The sequence below is a fragment of the Diorhabda carinulata genome, chromosome X, assembly GCF_026250575.1.
Source record: "Diorhabda carinulata isolate Delta chromosome X, icDioCari1.1, whole genome shotgun sequence".
NCBI classification, from domain to species: Eukaryota; Metazoa; Arthropoda; class Insecta; order Coleoptera; family Chrysomelidae; genus Diorhabda; species Diorhabda carinulata.
The window spans coordinates 1,818,049-1,831,222 of record NC_079472.1 but is presented as its reverse complement, the minus strand read 5'-3'; the positions used below and the strand labels follow the sequence as shown (position 1 = coordinate 1,831,222).

General features: G+C 32.0%; 1 protein-coding gene across 1 annotated transcript; it reads left to right on the top strand.

The window, feature by feature from the left end:
- The first annotated feature begins 3,367 nt into the window (after window positions 1–3,367).
- On the top strand, window positions 3,368–8,787 carry LOC130901883 (facilitated trehalose transporter Tret1-like). The gene is made up of 3 exons (XM_057813537.1): window positions 3,368–3,484; window positions 5,159–5,217; window positions 6,754–8,787. The coding sequence occupies exons 1-3, from the start codon at window positions 3,471–3,473 to the stop codon at window positions 8,067–8,069; spliced, it is 1,389 nt and encodes a 462-aa protein (XP_057669520.1). The 5' UTR covers window positions 3,368–3,470; the 3' UTR covers window positions 8,070–8,787.
- The last annotated feature ends 4,387 nt before the right edge of the window (window positions 8,788–13,174 follow it).

Genomic DNA, 13,174 nt, shown 5'->3' with positions numbered 1-13,174 from the left:
ATCGAATCTAATTGTATATCAGGAACACAGAAAAACAAGGAGGTATACATGATACCAGGAGCAATTTGTTCAAAATTAAGTTTTAACAGAAGCAAATTTTCATAACGAGAGTTCCAACAAATCTCGTCGAAGCTAATTGTATATTAGGGACACAGAAAACGAGGAGGTATACATGATACCAGGAGCAATTTCTTCAAAATTAAGTTTTAACAGAAGTAAATTTTTATAACGAGAGTTCCAACAAATCCCATCGAATCTAATTGTATATCAGGAACACAGAAAAGCGTGGAGGTATACATGATACCAGGAGCAATTTGTTCAAAATTAAGTTTTAACAGAAGCAAATTTTCATAACGAGAGTTCCAACAAATCCCGTCGAAGCTAATTGTATATTAGGGACACAGAAAAACGAGGAGGTATACATGATACCAGGAGCAATTTCTTCAAAATTCAGTTTTAACAGAAGCAAATTTTCATAACGAGAGTTCCAACAAATCCCATCGAATCTAATTGTATATCAGGAACACAGAAAAGTGAGGAGGTATACATGATACCAGGAGCAATTTCTTCAAAATTCAGTTTTAACAGAGGAAAATTTTCATAACTAGAGTTCCAACAAATCCCGTCGAATCTAATTGTATATCAGGAACACAGAAAAGCGTGGAGGTATACATGATACCAGGAGCAATTTGTTCAAAATTAAGTTTTAACAGAAGCAAATTTTCATAACGAGAGTTCCAACAAATCCCGTCGAAGCTAATTGTATGTTAGGGACACAGAAAAACGAGGAGGTATACATGATACCAGGAGCAATTTCTTCAAAATTAAGTTTTAACAGAAGTAAATTTTTATAACGAGAGTTCCAACAAATCCCATCGAATCTAATTGTATATCAGGAGCATAGAAAAGCGTGAAGTTATACATGATACCAGGAGCAATTTGTTCAAAATTAAGTTTTAACAGAAGCAAATTTTCAAAACGAGAGTTCCAACAAATCCCATCGAATCTAATTGTATATCAGGAACACAGAAAAGTGAGGAGGTATACATGATACCAGGAGCAATTTCTTCAAAATTCAGTTTTAACAGAGGAAAATTTTCATAACTAGAGTTCCAACAAATCCCGTCGAATCTAATTGTATATCAGGAACACAGAAAAGCGTGGAGGTATACATGATACCAGGAGCAATTTGTTCAAAATTAAGTTTTAACAGAAGCAAATTTTCATAACGAGAGTTCCAACAAATCCCGTCGAAGCTAATTGTATGTTAGGGACACAGAAAAACGAGGAGGTATACATGATACCAGGAGCAATTTCTTCAAAATTAAGTTTTAACAGAAGTAAATTTTTATAACGAGAGTTCCAACAAATCCCATCGAATCTAATTGTATATCAGGAGCATAGAAAAGCGTGAAGTTATACATGATACCAGGAGCAATTTGTTCAAAATTAAGTTTTAACAGAAGCAAATTTTCATAACGAGAGTTCCAACAAATCTCGTCGAAGCTAATTGTATATTAGGGACACAGAAAACGAGGAGGTATACATGATACCAGGAGCAATTTCTTCAAAATTAAGTTTTAACAGAAGTAAATTTTTATAACGAGAGTTCCAACAAATCCCATCGAATCTAATTGTATATCAGGAACACAGAAAAGCGTGGAGGTATACATGATACCAGGAGCAATTTGTTCAAAATTAAGTTTTAACAGAAGCAAATTTTCATAACGAGAGTTCCAACAAATCCCGTCGAAGCTAATTGTATATTAGGGACACAGAAAAACGAGGAGGTATACATGATACCAGGAGCAATTTCTTCAAAATTCAGTTTTAACAGAAGCAAATTTTCATAACGAGAGTTCCAACAAATCCCATCGAATCTAATTGTATATCAGGAACACAGAAAAGTGAGGAGGTATACATGATACCAGGAGCAATTTCTTCAAAATTCAGTTTTAACAGAGGAAAATTTTCATAACTAGAGTTCCAACAAATCCCGTCGAATCTAATTGTATATCAGGAACACAGAAAAGCGTGGAGGTATACATGATACCAGGAGCAATTTGTTCAAAATTAAGTTTTAACAGAAGCAAATTTTCATAACGAGAGTTCCAACAAATCCCGTCGAAGCTAATTGTATGTTAGGGACACAGAAAAACGAGGAGGTATACATGATACCAGGAGCAATTTCTTCAAAATTAAGTTTTAACAGAAGTAAATTTTTATAACGAGAGTTCCAACAAATCCCATCGAATCTAATTGTATATCAGGAGCATAGAAAAGCGTGAAGTTATACATGATACCAGGAGCAATTTGTTCAAAATTAAGTTTTAACAGAAGCAAATTTTCAAAACGAGAGTTCCAACAAATCCCGTCGAATCTAATTGTATATCAGTAACACAGGAAAACGAGGAGGTATACATGATACCAGGAGCAATTTCTTCAAAATTAAGTTTTAACAGAAGTAAATTTTTATAACGAGAGTTCCAACAAATCCCATCGAATCTAATTGTATATCAGGAGCATAGAAAAGCGTGAAGGTATACATGATACCAGGAGCAATTTGTTCAAAATTAAGTTTTAACAGAAGCAAATTTTCATAACGAGAGTTCCAACAAATCCCGTCGAATCTAATTGTATATCAGGAACACAGAAAAACGAGGAGGTATACATGATATCAGAAGCAATTTCTTCAAAATTAAGTTTTACCAAATTTTATCACAATTAATTTTGAATACGGAATGTTGAAAGTGTATACGATGTAGCATAAGTAACTTTCCATAACCAGTCCATAACGAGTCCCAACGAATTCCGTCGAATCTAATTAAATATCAGGAACACAGAAAAACGAGGAGGTATACATGATACCAGGAGTAATTTTCTTGAAATTATGATTTTTACTATTCTCATCTTTATAAATAAAATTACGTTAAATATTATTTGGTATCAGGAACACAGAAAACCGAGGAGGTTTCTAAAAATCACTTTTCATCAAATTTAGTTGAAGGGAATGTAGAAATATTGAAGATTTAACATGAGTAACACTTTTTTCAAAATTGAATTTGGTCGAATCTAATTCAATACCAGGAGCACAGAAAAGCGAGGAGTTATACATGATACCAGGAGCAGCGAATGTTCTATTTTGCATCCATCCAGCAATCTCTGACAATTAGTATCGACTGTATCATGTAAAGGTGGAATTTAAGAAGAAATAATTCGAAGACATCGCATATATATTATTTACAATTTTCAAATTTATTTATTTATTTATGTGATTATGGGATTAAATGGTAAATACTGATTATTATGTTGACGTTTCGATGTCTTCAATAATATTTATTATTGTTAAAAACGATTAAATAGTTGAGTATGTAAAAAAGTCGTTAGTTGACAGTCAATTAATAAAGTGTGAAGGCATTTTTCTAGTTAAATACATTATTATCATAAATATTAATTTACCAAAATGGAAAATGCTTGTATTTTGGTAAGATATATATCTAATCTTTCAAATATATTTTATCGGGTTTATGAAAATTTCCTTTGTCAGGTTCGAATCTAAAACATCGTTTCTTTATTATACAGTATTATACGTTTACTCCGGAGCATTCCCAGAAAATTTGACGCGACCCTCAAAAAATTACGAACCCACGAAACTTCCCGCATGGTTACACATACCACAGGCAGAAGTCCAGAACTCGGCGCGTCGACAACAGAGCCCGTTGTAATTCGCATATTTTCAATTCTTACGTGGTTAAAGCGAGTTTTTTTTTAAATAAAAATAGAATAGTAGGAACAAAAATTATATACATTTTGAGTACGTGTTTCAAGGTTACAAAAAATCAAAAGCAAAACTGCGGATTCGGTCACAAATGAACAAACGAAATTAAATAATAATAAAAAGTAATAAATACGGTTCTGTTTAAATAGAAATAAATTAATATCCCTTTCGTACCTTCCTGATACGTATTTAAAAAGTTTTTACATCATTTTATCATCATTAAAGAAAATAATCTGATCCAGTTTGAGGGTGAGTTATTTTTAAATAGTTTCCCCGATTAATATTTTGTTTTTTTCGTTTCGTATGTTTTTATATTATTGTAAAACAAAAAAAAAACGTCTAAAGGAAAGTAACTAATCGTTTTAATATGGGCAAAATGATTTTGGTGACCCTACTTCGACTAGGTTCCTAAATATGGGATAGATCTGAAATAAAATGAATAACAAGAAGAAAAAGAAGAAGAAGAAGTAGGAAAATGGAGATACTGGTACGTCCACGTGAGAAAAATGGAAGAAAATTGACTGCCACGCATCGTACTTGAAGGGAAACCAATAGGGAAAAGAAAACCACCATGGAGATGGATGGACAGCTGGTAGTCCACCTTCCAGGAACTGATACAGAGGAATCTGCAAATAAAATGAATAACAAGAAGAAAAAGAAGAAGAAGTAGTAGGAAAATGGAGATACTGGTACGTCCACGTGAGAAGAATGGAAGAAAATTGACTGCCACGCATCGTACTTGAAGGGAAACCAATAGGGAAAAGAAAACCCCACCATGGAGATGGATGGACAGCTGGTAGTCCACCTTCCAGGAACTGATACAGAGGAATCTGCAAATAAAATGAATAAGAAGAAGAAAAAGAAGAAGAAGTAGTAGGAAAATGGAGATACTGGTACGTCCACGTGAGAAGAATGGAAGAAAATTGACTGCCACGCATCGTACTTGAAGGGAAACCAATAGGGAATAGAAAACCACCATGGAGGTGGGTGGACAGCTGGTAGTCCACCTTCCAGGAACTGATACAGAGGAATCTGCAAATAAAATGAATAAGAAGAAAAAGAAGAAGAAGAAGTAGGAAAATCGAGATTATGGAAAGCGAAGTTCAATTCAGATATTGAACCAGATGTTCCTGGAACCGTTGGTGGTATTCATATTGAACACACTGTTTAAACTACAACTACACCAACACTGTTTGACGCGCGTTTCGATAACCAAGTTATCATCTTCAGAGATTGAAGGTAAACTGAGTTTATAGTGTTGGTGTAGTATAAATCAGTTTAAATGACATGTTTTGGGGGGGTGGTGACATTAATGGTTAATTTTTGATAGTTCTTTTATTAAAAACAATTTTTTTTAACCTATTTTTGTTGTTTTTACAGTTTTCTTTTTAAAATGATGGAAAAGACGAAAATTTTTTTGCACTCGGCCGCTTTTTGTGGTAAGTAGTTTCGAAATTTTTGTCACAAATCCGCATAGTTACTTAAAGTTAATCGTCTTCGATTTCTGAAAACTATAATTCCAAAAACGTTTGAAGATATTTGAATTGAAAAATATTCTCGATACGGCCTCTTTTCGTAAACCAAATGCACTCAGATAAACACTTTAAAACATAAATAAGCAAATTGTCATCTACACAATTAAACTGTTTAATCTAGATTCAGATTTAGCTCTAATTGAGGCTCTGACGATCTTTCTAGTATCTACCTAGTGGTCTCCATATGTTCGGGTTCTATGTTTGATCATATGTCACCAACGTTTGGACTGAAACTATAGAAAAATATGAGGAATCTCGAACCAGGTCGACGCTGGTGTTCCCCAATGTTCCCCGATCTGATACAGATACCCAACATGCTGTTTTTACCAAGAAGACACTTCATCTCAGGATTTGATCATGTCTACATACTCAGCAACAGCTTCTAATCCTCTACAAGGACCAAATTCGTCCATCTTCCAAGTATTGTTCGAAAATTTGGAGCTCGGTTCCCAAGTATACCTCGAGGATGCTTGACTCAATGCAGAAGAGCTCAATTGGTTTTGTAGACAATCCAGAATTGACGAAAATCTTGGGCAGCTCGGAGCATAGAATAAAAACTTATCCAATAGACAGACATCGAGTTCTTAAACGTCCAGATCTTGAACACATCCTGGAGTGGTGTGGAAGCGATCTGATACAAAAAAGGCACTTCATCTCAGGATCTCATCGAGTTCGTGAGGAATCTCGAACAACAGAATTGGAGATATCGGAGGCTTTTAACGCCAATCTTCAAAATAAATTAAGATCGAACGGTTTGTCGTCCTCAATCATCGACTAGCCTAGCAGTTTCCTCAAAGACTGATTCATCCAGATCGCTGTCGACGGACAGAAAGTTTTGAGGTCAACGCTGGTCTTCCCCAAGGATGCATGAATGATCTACTCGACAAAGCTGCAAACCGGATCTTGAAAACATCCTGGAGAGGTGTGGAAGCGATCTGATACATAAAAGGCACTTCATCTCAGGATTTGATCATGTCTACATACTCAGCAATAGCTTCTAATCCTCTACAAGGACCAAATTCGTCCATCTTCCAAGTATTGTTCGAAAATTTGGAGCTCGGCTCCCAAGTATACTTTGAGGATGCTTGACTCAATGCAGAAGAGCTCAATTGGTTTTGTAGACAATCCAGAATTGACGAAAATCTTGGATAGTTTGGAGTATAGAAGACAGACTTATCAAATAGACAGACAAAGCTCATACTCATCGAGTTTGCAAACGTCCAGATCTTGAACACATCCTGGAGTTGTGTGGAAGCGATCTGATACAAAAAAGGCACCTCATCTCAGGATCTCATCGAGTTCTTAAGCTTCCAGAACTGTTTTCTGTGCTATAAATTCCTCCATTCGAATTACCGGATAGGATTTACCTTCTAGCTTTTGCTTTTAAAATAAAAAATATCTTGTAGCTGTTGAAACTGATGTTATTCATTTTGGTTTCAGTAAATATATTGACGTTCACAACGGGAATAGCGATGTCCTGGTCATCTCCTTCGTTACCGAAGCTATCAAGCACCGATCCGGATATTAATCCGTTAGGTGAACCGATTACAACTTCCCAAGAATCTTGGATAGCTTCGTTACCTTCGATAGCTAGCGTTTTCGGTACCATAATCGCTGGATTGGTAGCAGATAAAATAGGAAGGAAGAAAACTTTACTTTTCTTCAGTATACCTTTCTTGGTGTGCTACATAGTTATAGCTTTCGCTAAATCGGTAACTACGTTGTATATAACGAGATTTCTAATCGGTATTAGCTGCGGTAGTACTTTGGCGGTTTTACCGAGTTACGTAGCCGAAATTTCCGAGGATTCCAATCGAGGTGTCCTGGGTTGTATAATGGGTATAATGGGATCTTCGGGATATCTATTCGTTTACGCAATCGGTCCTTTTGTTTCTATTAGAACCTTCGCTTTCCTCCAAGTCGTACCTATCCTTATATTTTACTTAATATTCGTACCTTTCATACCCGAAAGTCCTTATCATTTCCTAGCGAACGATCTGCGTAAAGAAGCCGAGGATTGTTTGAGGAAAATACGTAAACCTGGCGAAGTAGAAAGGGAGTTGGCGTATTTGATAGACGTAGTAAAAGAGAATAAAAGTAAAAATTGGAGGGATATATATTCGACTAAAGCTGCGAGGAAAGGATTGAGTATCACGTGCGGGTTGTTGGCGTTTCAACAACTATTAGGTTTCATGGCGGTTTTATCTTATATGCAAACCATTTTCGAAGCTACCGATACTAGTATACCATCTAATACGGCTTCTATAATCATCGGGGTTGTACAGATAATATCGAATGTTCTAGCGACCATTTTGGTAGATAAATTAGGCAGGAAGAAGCTTCTATTAACCTCAAATATAGGTTGTACTTTATCGTTAATCTGTATAGGTACATTCTTCTTTTTTAATCAAAACGAATATGACACGGATACGATTTTTTGGTTACCTTTATCGAGTCTCGTAATTTTTTTCGTATCTTTCAATTTCGGGTACGGTACTTTACCTTTAACCATATGCGGAGAATTATTTCAAAATAATATAAAATCTTTAGCCGCCAGTTTATCGACTTGCGTTTGTTTATCTTTGTCTTTTTTGGTTACTTTGTGTTTTCCTTATTTGGAAAACGCACTCAATATGACGGGAGTTTTCGCTATATTCGCCGTCGCCTCCGTATTTTCTATCAGTTTCGTTGTTTTCGTCGTACCCGAAACGAAAGGTAAAAGTTTCAAAGAAATATTAGACATATTAGGAGATTAGCGCGATCCAGAAGTTTTCCGAAATTAAAGCTGCTACCAGACTTCGCTTTTTTTTGGCACGGGTTTTCCTTTCTGATGCCATTCCGTGAAATCTCTTTTGGATATCGGATCGTCGTTTCATAATTCGATACTATTAATCAAAATACACTTTAATGGTTGCAGTAAAGATCTAAAAACATTCTACAGGGTCATTCACGGGAACCGGATGATAAAAAATTGAATATTTACTTTTATTGGTACTTAAATCATAGCATTTGTATCTTATTCACTTACGAAAAATTATGTCCGGCAAGTGATGTCCGTTTTGGGGCCTCAATTACGTGCAGCATGTCTACTACATCGATCTGGAAACCCCCACAGAAAAACATCACGGCTACACAAATCGGGAGACCGAGGAGGCCAAGTCCAACAACACCAGCTTTTCCTACTGCACACCTTTGGACTATGAAATGGTCTCTCGTGAAGCTGATGGCAATTTTGTTTATTGTCGAAGCTCTCAATGACTGAAATGTAAATTCTACGAATAAAAAGAAAGCGTCAGATACTAGTCACGTGCCATTCCCGTCATGAGCGCCCGTGTACAAACCATTTTAAAAACATCCGGTTCCCGTGAATCACCACCAGGGATTTAAATATTTATATCTATAATTTGGCTGTTTAATTTCTATTTTTGTTTATTATACTTTATATGAGAATGTAATAAAATTTCGATACGAAAACTACGAGTATTATTTCTTTATAAATATTTACACCGTCCAAAAATCTTCAATTAGACTGGAAAATTATCTAGTTGTGGTACGACCAAATTTTTGAGTTGCTGATCACAAAATTATGACAAAAATCAACCAATTCAGTGACTCAAACTTATTGGGAAAGTTAATAGCGTACGAGGAATCTAATCTGCATTAAAAGAAACGATATTTGACTTAAAATAAAACGTTTTGTATACAAGTTTCGTTATTTAAAAACCGCTCCTTATATGTAGAATCCAAAATGAAAAAAAAAATGAAAAAGAAGTTGAAAAGAAGCAATTTTATTTTGGATTATAATGAAGACTGTAGAAACCGGTTTCTAATCGAATTAAAACGAATTCAAATAACTACGAAACAAAGAAATTTAATTAACAGTTTTTTTTGTGAGGAACGAAAAATATATTTAGTACTCTGAAAATTATTTTCTCACCCAATATCTAGATTAGAACAATGACGAAAAATTTTTAAAAACCCGTTTGAAACTATGATAAATCATCAAGATTTCATTTTTTAAAGATAATTATAATATTTCGATTTTGATGACGTAGTTAAATATGTTGTTAGAGGTTATGTTGCGATATTTTTTTAGGTTATGATTTGTTTTGACATTTTCTCACCGTCATTTCTAAAAAACCCGTTTGAAACTATGATAAATCATCAAGATTTCATTTTTCAAATATAATTATAATATTTCGATTTTGATGACGTAGTTAAATATGTTTTTAGAGGTTATGTTGCGATATTTTTTTAGGTTATGATTTGTTTTGACATTTTCTCACGTTCATTTCTAAAAAACCCGTTTGAAACTATGATAAATCATCAAGATTTCATTTTTTAAAGATAATTATAATATTTCGATTTTGATGACGTAGTTAAATATGTTTTTAGAGGTTATGTTGCGATATTTTTTTAGGTTATGATTTGTTTTGACATTTTCTCACCGTCATTTCTAAAAAACCCGTTTGAAACTATGATAAATCATCAAGATTTCATTTTTCAAATATAATTATAATATTTCGATTTTGATGACGTAGTTAAATATGTTTTTAGAGGTTATGTTGCGATATTTTTTTAGGTTATGATTTGTTTTGACATTTTCTCACTGTCATTTCTAAAAAACCCGTTTGAAACTATGATAAATCATCAAGATTTCATTTTTTAAAGATAATTATAATATTTCGATTTTGATGACGTAGTTAAATATGTTGTTAGAGGTTATGTTGCGATATTTTTTTAGGTTATGATTTGTTTTGACATTTTCTCACCGTCATTTCTAAAAAACCCGTTTGAAACTATGATAAATCATCAAGATTTCATTTTTCAAATATAATTATAATATTTCGATTTTGATGACGTAGTTAAATATGTTGTTAGAGGTTATGTTGCGATATTTTTTTAGGTTATGATTTGTTTTGACATTTTCTCACCGTCATTTCTAAAAAACCCGTTTGAAACTATGATAAATCATCAAGATTTCATTTTTCAAATATAATTATAATATTTCGATTTTGATGACGTAGTTAAATATGTTTTTAGAGGTTATGTTGCGATATTTTTTTAGGTTATGATTTGTTTTGACATTTTCTCACCGTCATTTCTAAAAAACCCGTTTGAAACTATGATAAATCATCAAGATTTCATTTTTCAAATATAATTATAATATTTCGATTTTGATGACGTAGTTAAATATGTTTTTAGAGGTTATGTTGCGATATTTTTTTAGGTTATGATTTGTTTTGACATTTTCTCACTGTCATTTCTAAAAAACCCGTTTGAAACTATGATAAATCATCAAGATTTCATTTTTTAAAGATAATTATAATATTTCGATTTTGATGACGTAGTTAAATATGTTGTTAGAGGTTATGTTGCGATATTTTTTTAGGTTATGATTTGTTTTGACATTTTCTCACCGTCATTTCTAAAAAACCCGTTTGAAACTATGATAAATCATCAAGATTTCATTTTTCAAATATAATTATAATATTTCGATTTTGATGACGTAGTTAAATATGTTGTTAGAGGTTATGTTGCGATATTTTTTTAGGTTATGATTTGTTTTGACATTTTCTCACCGTCATTTCTAAAAAACCCGTTTGAAACTATGATAAATCATCAAGATTTCATTTTTCAAATATAATTATAATATTTCGATTTTGATGACGTAGTTAAATATGTTTTTAGAGGTTATGTTGCGATATTTTTTTAGGTTATGATTTGTTTTGACATTTTCTCACTGTCATTTCTAAAAAACCCGTTTGAAACTATGATAAATCATCAAGATTTCATTTTTTAAAGATAATTATAATATTTCGATTTTGATGACGTAGTTAAATATGTTGTTAGAGGTTATGTTGCGATATTTTTTTAGGTTATGATTTGTTTTGACATTTTCTCACCGTCATTTCTAAAAAACCCGTTTGAAACTATGATAAATCATCAAGATTTCATTTTTCAAATATAATTATAATATTTCGATTTTGATGACGTAGTTAAATATGTTTTTAGAGGTTATGTTGCGATATTTTTTTAGGTTATGATTTGTTTTGACATTTTCTCACGTTCATTTCTAAAAAACCCGTTTGAAACTATGATAAATCATCAAGATTTCATTTTTTAAAGATAATTATAATATTTCGATTTTGATGACGTAGTTAAATATGTTTTTAGAGGTTATGTTGCGATATTTTTTTAGGTTATGATTTGTTTTGACATTTTCTCACGTTCATTTCTAAAAAACCCGTTTGAAACTATGATAAATCATCAAGATTTCATTTTTTAAAGATAATTATAATATTTCGATTTTGATGACGTAGTTAAATATGTTTTTAGAGGTTATGTTGCGATATTTTTTTAGGTTATGATTTGTTTTGACATTTTCTCACCGTCATTTCTAAAAAACCCGTTTGAAACTATGATAAATCATCAAGATTTCATTTTTCAAATATAATTATAATATTTCGATTTTGATGACGTAGTTAAATATGTTTTTAGAGGTTATGTTGCGATATTTTTTTAGGTTATGATTTGTTTTGACATTTTCTCACGTTCATTTCTAAAAAACCCGTTTGAAACTATGATAAATCATCAAGATTTCATTTTTTAAAGATAATTATAATATTTCGATTTTGATGACGTAGTTAAATATGTTGTTAGAGGTTATGTTGCGATATTTTTTTAGGTTATGATTTGTTTTGACATTTTCTCACCGTCATTTCTAAAAAACCCGTTTGAAACTATGATAAATCATCAAGATTTCATTTTTCAAATATAATTATAATATTTCGATTTTGATGACGTAGTTAAATATGTTTTTAGAGGTTATGTTGCGATATTTTTTTAGGTTATGATTTGTTTTGACATTTTCTCACGTTCATTTCTAAAAAACCCGTTTGAAACTATGATAAATCATCAAGATTTCATTTTTTAAAGATAATTATAATATTTCGATTTTGATGACGTAGTTAAATATGTTTTTAGAGGTTATGTTGCGATATTTTTTTAGGTTATGATTTGTTTTGACATTTTCTCACCGTCATTTCTAAAAAACCCGTTTGAAACTATGATAAATCATCAAGATTTCATTTTTCAAATATAATTATAATATTTCGATTTTGATGACGTAGTTAAATATGTTTTTAGAGGTTATGTTGCGATATTTTTTTAGGTTATGATTTGTTTTGACATTTTCTCACTGTCATTTCTAAAAAACCCGTTTGAAACTATGATAAATCATCAAGATTTCATTTTTTAAAGATAATTATAATATTTCGATTTTGATGACGTAGTTAAATATGTTGTTAGAGGTTATGTTGCGATATTTTTTTAGGTTATGATTTGTTTTGACATTTTCTCACCGTCATTTCTAAAAAACCCGTTTGAAACTATGATAAATCATCAAGATTTCATTTTTCAAATATAATTATAATATTTCGATTTTGATGACGTAGTTAAATATGTTGTTAGAGGTTATGTTGCGATATTTTTTTAGGTTATGATTTGTTTTGACATTTTCTCACCGTCATTTCTAAAAAACCCGTTTGAAACTATGATAAATCATCAAGATTTCATTTTTCAAATATAATTATAATATTTCGATTTTGATGACGTAGTTAAATATGTTTTTAGAGGTTATGTTGCGATATTTTTTTAGGTTATGATTTGTTTTGACATTTTCTCACTGTCATTTCTAAAAAACCCGTTTGAAACTATGATAAATCATCAAGATTTCATTTTTTAAAGATAATTATAATATTTCGATTTTGATGACGTAGTTAAATATGTTGTTAGAGGTTATGTTGCGATATTTTTTTAGGTTATGATTTGTTTTGACATTTTCTCACCGTCATTTCTA

What these genes read in the sequence shown, in the direction of transcription:
- LOC130901883 (XM_057813537.1), top strand. An exon ending in GCACTCGGCCGCTTTTTGTG is followed by an intron (nt 5,218 to 6,753) that starts GTAAGTAGTTTC and finishes TTTTGGTTTCAG; the next exon opens with TAAATATATTGACGTTCACA.